Source organism: Motacilla alba, chromosome 1, assembly GCF_015832195.1.
Source record: "Motacilla alba alba isolate MOTALB_02 chromosome 1, Motacilla_alba_V1.0_pri, whole genome shotgun sequence".
NCBI lineage: Eukaryota > Metazoa > Chordata > Aves > Passeriformes > Motacillidae > Motacilla > Motacilla alba.
In genome coordinates this window covers 17,678,021-17,693,372 of record NC_052016.1, presented here as the reverse complement: position 1 = coordinate 17,693,372, position 15,352 = coordinate 17,678,021, and the positions used below count along the sequence as shown (strand labels likewise).

The 15,352-nt window shown below is 38.3% G+C and overlaps 1 protein-coding gene across 5 annotated transcripts in view; it reads left to right on the top strand.

The window, feature by feature from the left end:
* ROBO2 (roundabout guidance receptor 2) overlaps positions 1 to 15,352 on the top strand; it is an 865,191-nt gene that overhangs the window by 792,158 nt on the left and 57,681 nt on the right. For all 5 annotated transcript variants that reach the window (XM_038136167.1, XM_038136152.1, XM_038136160.1 and 2 more), the window contains exons 16-18: positions 1,234 to 1,358; positions 4,072 to 4,243; positions 9,808 to 9,990. In XM_038136167.1, coding sequence (XP_037992095.1) covers positions 1,234 to 1,358; positions 4,072 to 4,243; positions 9,808 to 9,990 — 480 coding nt within the window. The remainder of the gene's footprint in view (positions 1 to 1,233; positions 1,359 to 4,071; positions 4,244 to 9,807; positions 9,991 to 15,352) is intronic.

Genomic DNA, 15,352 nt, shown 5'->3' with positions numbered 1-15,352 from the left:
CCTCCTGTGAACTGGAAAATTGTCCTGGAGAGGTATTGCTCCATGCTTGTTTTATTAGTTCACACTTCTCTGGCCTCTTTCTGTTAGTTTGTTGAAGACTGGGTAGGTGGACTGGGAGAGATGGAATAAATAAATTCTAGGACCAGTTCCAAGCAGCTGCTATCCATCAGCTTTTCCCCTCAGGGACTATACCTTAATACAATACAGTCAACCTTGGTGGCCTAGCTTGCCACTGTGGTGGAGTTTCAACACTTGCCTAGGAGCAAGGGAAGGATGAGGGGGTTTTAGAAGTTTTAGGTGGCTGAGCAGAGCCATATTGACAGTCCTCTGCCCTGGCAGCCACAGCCGTGCTAGGAGAGCCCAGTGTGGATATGGTAGATGCTCACAGAGGAGACCTTTCCATAGCAGATCTCCTGCACCACTTCCCTGAGCCAACAGAAGCTGCAAGAGGGGCTTTGCCAGCATAGCTCTGGTCACTAATAACTATGGGGGTATTTTGGGGTTTTTTTTAATCCCGTTTTTAGACAACAAGCAGGGCTGGCAAGCAGTTGTCTTGTAGAATTGGCCTTGATGTGCAGTGACCAGCCAAACAGCTGTGAATGGTTGAACTGAACATGACTCATAAGAGAAAGCAATTTGCCTAGGGGTAGAAAAGGACAGAAGTATATATGTGACCTAACTTAGCACCTGTTCTATTCACTGGTTTTTGATGTAAAGCCATGAACATTTTAAGCCTTTTCCAGTTTGGACATGCAATTCTATGTTTAAACCTGGTATTGTCTTCCTGGAGAGCAAACAAAAAAGGGTCATTAAATGTTGGCTGCTCACATCATTATTAGACCATGTGAAAATAGAAGACCCAAAACAGCTTTCAGGCTAGGTGAAGCAGCCTCACATGTGACCTAGTTGATATATCCATAGTTACTCATGCATATTATGGAAAACAAAGGCAAATGTGAGAACAGTTCCAATCACACTGAAGAAATGCCAAATATAAATAAATGAGGAGTGATTTGTATTGATTCTCCATTGCCACAAATTCCACATTGTCATTCAGCCCTGTGCTTCTCTTCAGAAGGGCATTTTTCAACATTGTCAGTGCCTGACAAAAGGGCATCCCTGGGAGTGTGAGTTTTCTAACTGGCTGCTTGATCTTGCACTGCTTCACCAAAATACATGTCCTAACAAATGGATTAATGCCTTGCTTCTGTTTGCTCCCTCTCCTTGGTGTAGCTCCAAGTGCTCCTCCTCAGTCTGTCACTGTCCTGACAGTTGGAAATCACAACAGCACAAGCATCAGCATCTCCTGGGATCCTCCCCCTCCAGATCACCAAAATGGAGTTATCCAGGAGTACAAGGTACACACCATGTCTGATGGGAGGGTTATGTTTTTAGGGAAACAGCCTGCTTGAATTACAGAGCAACAGCACTGTTTATGGATTTAGATTCTGACAGCATTTACAGCTGCCCATATAATTATATGGAGAAAGGGGACTGACTGCTTATGGATTTCTTTATTATTGTTATTATTATTACTATTATTATTACTACTGTTATTTTAAAAAGGAAAAACACCATGAGATTGATATGAAGGAGAGCTGTAATTTCTAGCTAGTTTACATCTTTCTAGCTTTTCCCTGCTGTGGAACAAGAAGAGGGGATATTTTTTTGTTTGGGGGTTCTGAACGCCAAAGACAGGCAGTGAAGTCCCTGTCTTGGGGTACCTTCAATCTGTCAGCAAAGCTGGCAGGAAAGTTTCTTCTTATTTCCTCTGCAAAAATGCTAATCCTAACACTTTGAGGTCAAAGTCAAGGACTGTGGTTCTGGGAGAATTCAAGACTTCTTCCAAGTACTATCTCTGTCAAGCTTCACAATTTAGAGTGCCAGGTTGTTTGCGTTGAAAAACATCTTGAACAAAACTAGTATATCCAAAATTTGCTACATGAGAGTTTCTTGCATTGGTTGTATTTTCTTCCTTTTTGTGGCTGTGATGGCTTAAAATATCCACTCCATATACATTAGATGTTGCTGTAGTTTGTAATTTCATACTAAGATCATTTTTGCACAAGGATATTTTCACAACACTAAAAAAATGCACTCTGTTATTCAGGTGGAGAAAATGATTGGGTGAGGTTCAGTCTTGTCACAGCATGGAGCACAGTTTGGTAAATTAACCAAATGTGAAATGTTTAATTGAAATTGATCAGGGCAGCTTTCTTGACAGTCCCACAAAGGGTGGAAGTGGTGACTGCAGATTGTTTCACATAAAAAGATTTTCTTTCCCCTGCTGTATCTTGAGGGAACACAGCATGAAGAAGGGAGAAAGTGCTTGGCTTCTGAATCAGATAATGGTTCAACCTCTTCCAGCTTTTCATTTGGTCAGAGGGATGCAGTAAATGCTCACAATGTTTATGTTTAGCATAGCACTTCTTTTGGTCAATATCAAGATTTATTAATCCTAGGATTTTATTGATCTAATTTTCATATCAATTAATAATTATCCTTTGACTTGATTAATCTTGATCCTGGCTCCAGTATAAGTCAATATAACCAATCCAGGGCTTATAGGCAAATGAGTAAAGCACACTCCTAAACTACAAAACATGTAGATATGAAACAAAGTGGGCTGATGTCTTATAAAAGCCATGTTCCAGGTGAGTGCTCAGGCCTCTGGGCTGTGTATAAAACCAGGAGTCACTACCTATGACAGCCCTCCTGTGTTACATTAGGTGGCTGCCTGAGTAGTTCACTGGCTACAGTGAATGGTGCAGGGAGTCTATATTTGCTTGAGATGAAATAATTGCTGAAGTTCCACAGTGCGTTTTCTAACAAATTGAAAGTAGATCTGTTGATTCCACTTCAAGCATCAGAATGCCTGTTAATTCATTCATTAATTAAATGCTTTTAATTAGGGGCATCTCATAGCTGTTGTAATGTAAGACCAGGACAGACAAGGAGTGAATGAATGAATGCAGTAGTTACTCATCTTATGCATTCTGGCTGGCAAATAGGATCACCTTAGGTTTAGGAAAACAAAAGAATTTATTTCCACTTCAAATCTTTCTCAGCATTTCACAGGAAAAAAAAAAAAAAAAGATAAAATGTGGTAAAACACTGAGCAGGGTCAAAGTGAGTGTAAAGATATTATTGCTGTTGCTTAGATGCATCAGTTTGTCACTGATAGTGGTTCCACCAATAGTGTTTTCTTCTGCTCTCATTTTTATGTAAGCAAGTGTACCTGTGATATATTTGTGCATTGATTTTCTTGTGTGGCAGTAGATGCTTTCTTTAGTTATACAGAAGCGGTATTTGCAGATAGCATTAACTGAAGAAACATGCCTAGAAGTTAGTTTCAAAATTTCTTAGGAGAATCCTATAAAAAATGCAAGAGGGAGGCATAGCACTCTGAACTCAGAGACTGTTCTCATCACAAAATGCCAGTTGTGATTACAGGGTGGATTTTCTGTTTAATTAGATAATATTTGAGTGAGAAACTGATGTCTGGATTCCTAAATAATGTAACTAATCACAAAGGCAGTGGTAAATGTGAGTCTGTGCTTATTCCATTTCAGAAATTTCAAGTATCCCTCTTGTGCATGAAAGGGAGTTGAAAGAAATTCTAAAAATTGTTTATTCTTTAGTGCTTTAAGAAGTGTTTCAGCCTGTGCTCATAACATTTTGCTATTCAGCAGGAAATTTAGAAGGAAAAAAATGTGGGTTTTTTTACACAAAAGGTTTGATAAACAAGATTTTGATTAATGTATAACACATCTTTGCCACTTGGATGATCTGGTCTGTGCTTCTAAGTGTAAGCGCAGAATCTGCACTCTATGGAGAGCCAGAGTCCAGAGAGGTATTTGCAAGCAGTCTTTGCAGCTGCCTTGGTCCTGTGCTAATCTGGGATACTTTGCTGAGCTAAATCATCCCAATTTCAGCAATTCCTGGACAGTAAGATTATCAAGAAGTCCCAAATAAGTGATTGCCGTGAAATACCTTGATATGTCATACCTATTTGCGATTGTGTGAGTGTGAAGAATTTCATCTCTTTTAACACATCAACTTTTGTCCCAGATCTGGTGCCTAGGTAATGAGACTCGCTTTCATATCAACAAAACAGTAGATGCAGCCATTCGGTCTGTAGTAATAGGTGGCCTATATCCAGGTATCCAGTACCGCGTGGAAGTTGCTGCAAGCACCAGTGCAGGTGTGGGAGTAAAAAGTGACCCACAACCCATAATAATAGGTAAGTTATTGTCTGTCCTGTTGTTTTATTTTGCTTGGGATTTATTTTGTGGTTTGTTGTTTTGTTTTTTTTTTTCCTCTCAGAAATGCTTTCATACATCACTTCTGGAAGTGTAAAAGTCTGTGGAGGAAAAGATGAGATTTGACTAGGTTAGCTAGGTTAGTTAGCTTTTACATGCCACTGCCTGATGAGGTTTTCTTCTCTTGCTGCAGGGTTCTTGCTGATAGTGAAGGGAACTATGTTCCTAAGACATATGAGAAAATGCAGATGGCCTAGTGAAACTGATTTAGTGTTTTGGGTTTTTTTTGAAATGAGCTTACCGCTTCTGCAGGTTGGCAGATGTGTGGATCCTGAGCTCCCTTTTCCTTCTGTTAAGATGGCTGGAATATTGCCCTACTCATTCCACTGATGCCTAAGACACTAATTACCAGTTTTTTTCTGAATGTCGTAAGTCAATGTTTCTCATGTATCCCAAGAAGACAAGCCTCCTCTGTCAAAGCAAAAGTTGTCTTTAGACCAATTAGAGAGCAAAGGTTGCATTATCATCCAGCCTTTGTAATAGTTGTTTCTTGGTAGTGGTCTCCATGCAGAACTAATTTCCTGACCTGAGGGAAACACAGGTTTTATTTATTCTGAATTTTTTTCTGAATATAAAATATAAAGATGGGAACAATATGGAAGACTAGAAGTAATTATGTTTAGCAAACCTGAAATGAGCTGTGCAAAGCAGAACCTCTTTTTAGTGCACAATACAGGAATTTTTTTGCCTTTATCTGTATGATCTAACTTAGTTATTACTTAATGGATATTTTTTTGTTTGGGGGACTTCTGTTGTTACTAAATATTTTCTTTCTATAAAATGTTGTCAATACACTGTCCCAAACATGGACTAATGTGTTGTGTAGACCCTTAGAAAAGGCCATCCCATAAGCTTTGCTTAAATGTTTACTAATATTCAGGTTCTCCCTTCATCAAAACAGAAGCTAGGATACTTCAGCTTTGAAGTCTCACTGGAGACAGAAATGCAAGAGTGGAAGTGCCATAGAAATACTAAAGAAAAGAGGGAATAATGATATCCAGAAGTGAAAACAAAAAATTGATTTTTGAAATGCAAGAAACCCAGGACCTTTTTTTAAAATTATTTCAATAAGGGGTCCATCTAACTAGGCAGAAAATACACTGCACTTATTCCAGCAAAGCACAATAAGTGTATTGCATTTTAAGTACATAGGATAGCCTTGTGCCACCTAATGTGTTGTGAGTTATACTTGCACCAAAGGTCTTTGCTGGATGATTCCCAGAATTCTTAGTTATATTTATTTGTTCCTTAAAAGATCCCAGAATGTCTGCTTCAACAAGTTTGTCTGGTGACATCTTTGCACATTTGAGAGTCATTTGCATGAAAAGTAACAGGGAGTAGTTTCTGTTTGGGTTATGTTTCTGTTGTCATTTCTGTTTCTGTTTTGGGAGCCTGAAGCTGGATGTGTTTATTACTTATATGGTCTGTATCTCCCTTTTCTTTAGGCCCAATTTTGCTTTTGATCGTGAATTGCTAGCAGCTATTTCTCGGACTATAAATTTGCTTAATAAATGTAACAATGTTTAAGTGATAGCATTTGTGAAAAACTTGAGTTGGCACCATTCAATGTTTGAATGGGAATCGAAATTATAAAATTTAAAATTATTTTTAAATAAATTTTTTAAAAAAGTAGTTATATGGATTTAAAATGAGCTAATGAATAAATCTCAAAACATCATAATGAATGGGAGAGCATTATTGAGTTATTATATTAGCATTCTATATGGTCTAGTGTTTATCTATACCATTTATCAATTTGCAAACAGAATGAACAGCTCCAGAAATGCTGAATTATGGAGAGAACAGGTCAATGGTGCAGGAGAGTTAAGCTGTGTTTCTAAGCAGTAAAAACTTTTAATAGTCATAAGATACAGAGTACAGTGTATAAAAAAGGTGCTATTTTTCAATACAGGGTTCACTCTTCTAAAAATGTTTCAGGCCTTTTTTTCTGAAAATAACTGGTTTTCATGGTGGATAATCAACTACTGGCCTCCCAGAGTAATTTTAGATAACAGACCTGTGACAATCCAGAAAGCAAAAAAAGGAGAATAGGAAGCAGTAGGAAGTATATTATTCCTTTTGTTAGAAATTGTCTCACTGTTACAGGAATCTTGTGCCCATACTTGAAGCAGGATGTTGAAAAATTTTATGGAAGACTCAAGCAGAATCAAGAATAAAACTTTTATGATCACTAATGATATGCTAAAAAACATTCACTTGGAAAGCCAAAAGTAAAATTGGAGATAAGGGCAATGCTGGTTAATGCTGTAGCTATTATTTCTCTTCATCAGTTGGCCTGGTCCCTCTTACATTCCATCATTGGCATAATAATATGAGGAACAGCTGCAAACTTTCACAGTAATAGGTACAATCGAATCTGATGTGTCTAATTAATTTTTGGTCCGACAAATTAGTTTTATTCTTCATTACTCTCCAATGGGAGGAAGACATTATATTTCATTATGGTTTTGTCTTCAGGAACAATGGAGCGTTACAGGTCGCACACTTCCCTTGTCTATGTTCTAATTAGTTGAACTGACAGCATTGTTACTGAACCACCTGCAGTATATGAAATAGTACACTGGTACCTTGGATGACATATTTATTACTTCTGTTTAAATATTATATAAAGAAGTACGAGACTAATGCTGTTTGCTTCCCCAACCCCCAACAATTATATTAATTTCATCAAAAGTCAGTGGGTAACATTCATATGTCTCCATTTATTCTTCCATCATCAAATTCACAAAGCATATGTTATTTTGACATGTAAATGAATTATTACTTGTGCAGTTGTAATTGCTAGGCACAGCAGGGTACGAGCAAACAGCCAGACTGCAAACTTTAGAAGGTAATTTGGAGACAGATTGTATCTTCCCCTAGAACAGAGGCAAAGCATGCAATCCACTGAAACCTCTTCCCAGGCACTTTGCAGTTTGCTCTCATGTCCTGCCATTTCAAAAGACTGTTTTCTGGTCTTAGAGAAGAGAGGATCCTCAGATGTTTTTGGAGACTTCAGTGAAAAGAACTCATTCTTGAATCCAGGAGCATCCACTCCCAAAGCTGGTGTCACCAGCACTTCCCTGACTGCTCCTCTCCTTGGTAGCAGGGCTGTGTCTGAAGCAGTGCCAAGACTACCTGTTTCCTCACTGTCCCACTGTGTTGGCCTCCCCTCCAAAGGGCACAGAAATTAACTGCAAGTTAATGGTAATTAGAGCAACTCCAACTCCCATGCTGATTTCTACTAGAAAATCGATTTTGTGTCTGGAAGAGCATGCCATGGAGAGCCCCTTTCTATTAGTTTTACTGTCAGCCCTTCCTCTTTCAGCGCTGGGGTGCTCCTATGGATTGGTTCCATGGGCAGAAAAAAAACATGGAAAATCAGATGAAGCAGCCACTGCTGCCTGCTTTTTTCCTTGCCACAGCTGCTCACTTATTGAATCAGGCCTGGAAGCCATTGGGCAGTGGCAAGAAAACAGATGCAAGTATGGCAAAGGACCGCTGCAGCTCCCAGAGCCTGATGCTGGTAAAGCTTCCCAGCATGGCCAGTATAGATGGGTGCATGACACCTGTACTGGTGCACTTTTTGTACATCTGGCATCATCTTTCTGTGGAACCTATTCTGCTTGCTGGGAGCCTGTTTTGTTCCTTGCCCAGAACAACTGAAAGGAAGCCAGGCTCCAGCACAGCTTCCACAGTCTGATTGCCAAAGCAGACAGGCATCAGTACTAAATATTGCCATGGTGCTGAAAGAGAGGAAGACTAATAAACTCACCGAGGTTATCTATAGTGTGATAGCAATGGCATGCAGGGCACTGCATTTCTCCCTGACTAATCCAGCCCAGCTCTGAGTGCTACTGAGGGCCTGAAGCTGCATCTTGGCAGGGGCAGTGCTGGGCAGAGGCAGTCCCAGAGGGACCTTCTCAAAGGATCCCCTTCTATAAAACATGGCTGTGTGAAATCCGGGTCACCTGCAAAGAAGTGTTCGTGGAAATGAGGACGGAAGTGTTAGACTTCTCAGATCTGCTCCAGCCAGAGATCCTGAGCGCTGGCTTTAGCCTGAAGCCAGCGAGCTGCTCTGTTGGAAGAAGTAAATCTAAGCATTGCTGAATTATAGAAAAGGAGTATGTACATTTTCACAGCATGGCTCAATGATACAGTACTTCTAATAATTTCCTTTGAGTGACCATTTCAGTGTTTTACTGCAATGTTCAACTACCTTTATGTGTGTGATAGACTCTCATAACTGAGAATCATATTGTTTACATCTTCTTTGTCTCAATAGAGTAGCTACTCCTGCAGCTCTTCAGCGTGCATACAGGCATCTGGTAATATTGCATAAACATTTCAGGGATTGAGCTATATAAATGCTTTTACTGGAAATGATGGATAATCTTTCATGAATTTCAAAACTGCAGATGTGGGCAGTTTATATAAAATATGCATAGAATAAAATTCAGGGGTTTTTTTTAGAAAAATATGTCCTGCATTTCCTAATTTCAAAAGTAACTATTTTTGACAATTTGAAAGTGCTGGCCCTGGAACTATATGCTTTAGCATTTCCTGGATTTCCATTCAGATTTTTATGAGCATTTGTTTTCAAGCTAAATGCCAAGCTTTTTCTTTTAGAAAAGTTCCCTTTTAGAGAAAGAGGGACAAAAAACCAATGGGAGCATCTACTGGAATTTGCAGTTTTCTGCTGTAATATAAAATTTGAGATCCTATATAGTAATTTTTTGATGCATTTCACTTAGTTGGTATTCCAAGCAATAATTATTTCTTGCAGTTTGATATTAAGAATTTGCATGCATATTCTAGGTGAAAAAAATAGCATCTGTTGCTGTGATTGTTCAGCGCTTACAGTTAACTGTGCAATTTTCTGCTTTGTGTCAGAGATGGTACACTTAGAATTTGTATGAACTGTTTTCCCCTTGAAATAATTGCTAGAAAATGCATCTTTGCCCCAGTGGAAAGCGCAGTTATTTTATTGTTTATTTCAAATTTGGAATCTAGCATTCAGGGAAAACAAATGAGTTGAGTAAGAATTTTTGGCCTTTTTCTAATGTAGCATATTGTGTATCTGGAGTACTCATTTGGAAAAAGCTATTTATTGATTGTTTGATTTGGTTTTTTATTAGTTTCCTGTGATCCATTTTCTCGTTATTGCATTCTGCCTGCAATTATGGAAAAACAAACTAAAAATATGTGTATTGTTAAAAAAAAAGCTCTGGCTTGGCATCTGTTAGGTTACCTCTAGTGTGCTATAGGTCTGTCTTTGCAAATATATGTCTGTAAAATGGCTATGGATTTACTCTAGAAACACTGAGGTTGTGGTGTGCCTTGCTACTTCCTAAAGTTCTTCTGCTGTGGGTAATTCTTTTGAGATCCATTACTATTTTTAAAAAACTTTTAATTTGTTGTACTGGTTCCATTGTGTGTTGCAGAATCCAGAATAACCACATTCTGTTCAATTTCTCTTGTGCAGGAGGTCGTAATGAAGTTGTCATCACTGAAAATAACAACAGCATAACTGAGCAAATCACTGATGTGGTGAAGCAGCCTGCCTTTATAGCTGGCATTGGTGGTGCATGTTGGGTCATTCTCATGGGTTTCAGCATCTGGCTGTACTGGCGGAGAAAGAAAAGGAAGGGGCTCAGCAATTATGCTGGTAAGAGCAGTGACTTTATTGCCATCTCAGCAGGTGCTATCATAAAAAGAAGAGGGGCTACTAAACCTACCTAAAAACCACATTGAACTTACAGCAAAAGTGTCCTGGGTGACTTCTGTATGCTTGTTTTAAATGTATGCTGTGAAATTGCTGGTGTATGAGAAGCTTTAAATGCATCGCTCGGTACCATATCTCATCATTATCATAAGGCAATATTTTTACATCTCTAGCACATCTAGCATTAAAAAAGTACAAAGAGGATTAGCTGTTCCTCTTGCCCCTTGCTCAGAAGACACTCTGTTGGCAGTGCAGCATCATTTGTGTGTTCAAATATGAGTTAGACTAGACCCTTACAAGGAAAGTTAAAACGTTTTTGTCTTCTCCTTCTTCTTTCCTGTGCCTTAACATGTCTCTGAAGCCATGTGCATGGCAAATAAATGAAGGTACTTAATCAGTGACTTCATACCTGTAGCTGGAAGAGTGATGTATTAGACAGAGAAGTGTTGTCAAAATTTACCCAAGGCAGAAGCCATGAACAGTTTTGTCTTGGAGGCAGAACATCTTTGAATGTTCTCTTTCATTTAATTTTTGTTCCAATTATAAATTAGTTTTTGAAAACTACATTTGGAAAATTAAATACTCTTGCCAAATGAAAATATTTTCATCTTTCCCCAACCTTTGTTGTGTGTATTATTCTGTTTTCAGGATTCTTATGAATTTTTGGGAAGTCAGCTGAACTCTCATAAAATGGGTTACTCTGAAGCTAATTTGACACACAAAACCCCCAATTCTTCAAATGTTGCAGTAGGTTCTCTTATTAACACTTTTTAAAGTAGTTCTTATTAACACTTAAAAAGAGAAAATATTTTCCCAGTTAAAGACAGAGCATATTTAATATTGACATTATATCACATGTAAGTTACACAAGTACCCTTCTATTTACAAGTTATCAAAGGCAAAACCAAGGACTCAGGTTCCCTAAATAGCTGAGCAACAGCTCGCCAAAAACCCACAATCAGTCATAGCCAAATTGTTCCCAGTTCAGCTCAGCTATATTCAGACTCCTCAGTGTCCTGACTGGGCACAGCAGGAAACTATTCCATGTTGGTTTTCAATCCTTTCTGCTGCATTTGTTTTCCACTGGCTTAGTGAAAGGACAAGAAGAAAAGGAGTGGAAAGAGAGGAAGGAGAGACCAGTGTCTTTTGGACCTTCTTGGTTTTTGTGGAACCTCACTTTATGTCACCACATGATCTCTGTCATTCATGGGTTGTGTTTTGTCCCAAGGTGTTTTTTTTCTTTCATTTAATAGCAGTAACTTCTACTCTCTGAGGGGTGGAGTGGTTTTAACTGAGAAATTAATATATATCTCACACACTTATACATGTGCTGACATGAAATATCATTCTAGATCCTAAGATTTTTCCATACTAGAGACAGCTGTGCTGTTATTTCTCTTAGGAAGTAGTCCTACCTAAAGCTTTGGACAGAAGCTGAGACTAGATTTTCTTAGAAAGGAGGACTATTAGTCCTGTATGTGAGTTGGCATATTGGGGTAAGGGAGAATTGAGAGCAGTCTGTTATAACTTGAAGAGCATAACTGTAAATAATTATGAACAGCATGTCTTGTGCAACTCATTCCTTCTCACAGCATTTGCTGCATCTAAGTGTGATGTGAACATCAGTTGCATCATGAAATTGTGTATGCTTTCAGCAAGGAAAGTGGATAACAGATCATGCTTCAGAGTTCATCCTAATGTTTACAGCTTGTACTACAGCATGTCCTCACAGAGAGTCTTCAAATGTGACTGTCAAACTTCAGTGCTCATCTTTCCAACCATCATTTCTCATTGGCTGCTGGCTGGTTGGTGCTTTAAGCTCAGCTGTTATGTCCTGCTTATGATATTCAACCCCAACTGAGAGATTTCCAGAGGAAACTCGTGCCCTGCAGTTAGCGCTTTGTGTCAGGGTGTATAACTCACAATGTGTTTGCTTTCTTGTTTTGCAGTTCAGTCCTTCACCTTCACCCCTGCAGGTACTGTCCATTAGTCTGTCTCTTACCTCACCAACACACCATTTCAAGCATTAGCTATCAAAGTGTTTATGAATATGTGAGATATGAAGAATTAAGACCAAGCACAAGGAGAAATACTCTGGCTGCCTATCTGTGATAAAAATGTAGTCCTCATTCTCCTCTGGATTCCAGGGAAAAGTAAAATCTACCACCAACCATGTCTCTGTCACTATAAATCTGCATACTTAACTCACCTGGCTCTCTGAAATGCAGTTTTAAAAGTAATTTTCAGGACCAGATGCTTGAACTAACTTGACATAAACAAGCATTATTCATATATAACTGAATTTTGATTTTAAAGCTCAAACAGTTTAGCAGGTCCAAGTGGAGAAATGAAACTTTCATCTACTTCAGCTCTCAATTATGTACATGTTTGCCTTACTGTGATGTGTTTGAACCTTCAAGCAATCTAGCCACTAACTGATGCATTCATTGACTTAACAGGGATTTTGAAATTGAAATATTTGGAGTTTTTTCTTACTACCCAGCTCAGAGCTGGTATCCTATTTTTCTTATCTTTAAAAAGCTAGCATATGGTAGACTGTTATCATAAGCATGATTAAAGATATGTGAAGGATAAATGGAGAGTGGCTGAAACAGCAGATTGCAAACACTTTATTCAACATATGAATAGTCAGGAAAAATAGAGTATACAATTAATAATAATAACTAATACAAACAATTGGTTTCTGCTCTCATACCTAATCCCAAGATTTAGAAACTCAAAAATAAGTGTACTTCAGCATTATAGTGTTAAAGGCTGATAAATATTGCTGTTTTCCAGCAGAGGCCTGTCAAGTTTTTAGGGTGTAGTTTGGCCCTCAGTTGCCTTTACCAGAGCTGTCTCCTCATGCTCAGTAGCTGCTTTCTCACTTTTACTTGTCTTCAGCCACAGCTTGTGTTCAGCTTAGCAGGAAAGAGCAGATGACCAAAGGTGGTGGTGTGTGTTCCAGGAGCCCATGACATTCTGAGGGAGAAATGTCATGTGGAAAAGTTCTGGGGGCTCAAGATTGCTCCTCTGGCTTCCAGGCAGATTTGGTCAGGTTACTGTAAACTATGGCACAACACATCCCACCCTAAACACTTTACTGCCTTTTCTTTGAGACACAATATAGGATTTTTTCCAGAACTAGTAACACATCTTTGCATTTGGCTCCTATGACTGTGCCTCTGTCAGCTGTCTTGAACTGTGGTGCATTTTTACCATTCCGTTTGTGGCATGTATTGGCTTGACACAGGGTTGTGCTGGAGCCACAGGGTCTGAGCGTGATTTCATGCTGTTGATCCACATGTGCTGGGTAACTGGGATATATCAGAGATACTGCCAAAAATGTTCCTTTTTAAAAGCAGTTTGGGCACCTTGTGGACTTTTCAGAACTATTCTATTTCCTGGCTTGTACTAACTTCTGGAGGAATTGAGGGCCTAGGTACTCCAGTAATGAAGTCCAATTTTTTTTTTTTTTAATTTAAAAAAGTACTTTCTCTATAACAGAACATAGTGCATGTTTCCTATATTTAGACCCAGAGTTCCATAACAAACTTTGTTAATTCTCTAATATATGAATTTGCCCTTGATAATATCATTTAGAAAGACATGCCTGTGCTTGTGGAGGTTTGACACTCACAACTGTATGTTGTTCCCTTCAAAGGTTTATGGTTCATAAACAGTTTGGATTTAGATACAATTATTTAGACAGTGTGTGTAGCTTTCAGAATCTCCTCAAAGACAGCTGTCAATGAATTTTTACTAAAGATGAATTTATCCTTATATACTTATATTTTAGTAAAGTCAGAACACTTTTTGTTCTGACATCTGCTTTAAATTCTTCCTTCAGAGAGTTGCAGAACATACGGATTTGACTGTGTGGTAGGGAATTGAATCTATTAGGTAGAGAATTGAATCTATTAGTGTAACAATTATGTACTTACTTTATTTCACACTCAGGAAAAAATCCCCTCTTATTTATGATGTGAATATTTTTTGTTTTATTTTTCTTCATCTGCATTTGCCTGTGTGTAGAACACAGAACACTAAAAACAGTTGTTTAAAAGTCCAAATCCACACAGTTTTTAAATTACTTGCTAAAAATGTTCTTTTGGGTCATTCACTAGGACCACTTGTTATTTGTATTCTGTTACTAGGCTCCTGGGATATACAATTTCTTCTTTGAGACTATACCACTGTAACATGTGTGGGAGAAGAGCAAACAGCAAATGTCAGGCAGTTTGTAATGATTTGTGTCAGTGCAGAATAACTGATCGAGTTCAATACTTTTAGCTTTCTGTCTTTGTGAATATTTTCATAAGCTCTGATCAATGTCTCAGATGGTCCCAAATAAAGTGGCATTGATAATCACAGCTAAATCTTTTTAGTTATTTTCAATTGAACTGACTCCAGTAGTTACTGAGCCAGAATTCTGTACGTCACTGTTCTCCACTTCCCTTTCCTCCATGACTCACCAGGCCTTGATTCTCAGTAATATCAGTGCTACAAAACACAAAATTTAGCTAATATGTTTGTTAGATTGCTGTTGGTAAGTAGTAGTGTCACCATCTGCAGCTGTACAAGGACTATGCATTTTTGTGACCATGACATACTCTCAGCAAAACCAAATCTGCCACAAGGACACTAAACACAACTGTCATCCCTTTTCAACCATTTCTCCTGTAATATAAAGGATGGATTGGTCTCACTTTTGTGAGTTTGTGTGAAAGCTAAAGTACTGCTGCACTGTTTGGATGGGGTCTTTTTTGGGTTTGTTTGTTTGTGGTTTTTGGGTTTTTTGGGGGTTTTTTTAATGCTTATCTTTCCTGTGCCCTCAAACTTGTTGTGCCAGTACCCACTCACCAGAGTATTCAGGTGTTTTCAAGTGTCTAGGCCATCAGTCATGCAAACAAAAGTAAATATGTATTTTTACTTATGAATAGGTAAGCTTATTTAGTGACTAGTGCTTCTTGGGATTAAAGATTTTTTGAAACCCAGTAAATAGAAAATAAATTAAAAATAGATAGAGAATCATGGAACGTTACACATTTTATGTGCAACTCCTGAAACTGTTAAATGAGGATAAACTATGTGACAGAATTATCCAAAGGTAGACAGAAGATTTGATGGAATTTTTATGTGCTGATTATCTGTTCTGAGTTAATGCTTATTAAAAGAGGATTAATCTACATTCATATTTGAGGAACAGCTTATCAGTAAAAGGAATGAGACTTGGCTGGCAACATTAAAGTTTTCATTTGCAGTAGGAAAATGTGGCCTACTAGAGATAGGCATACAGAAAGCT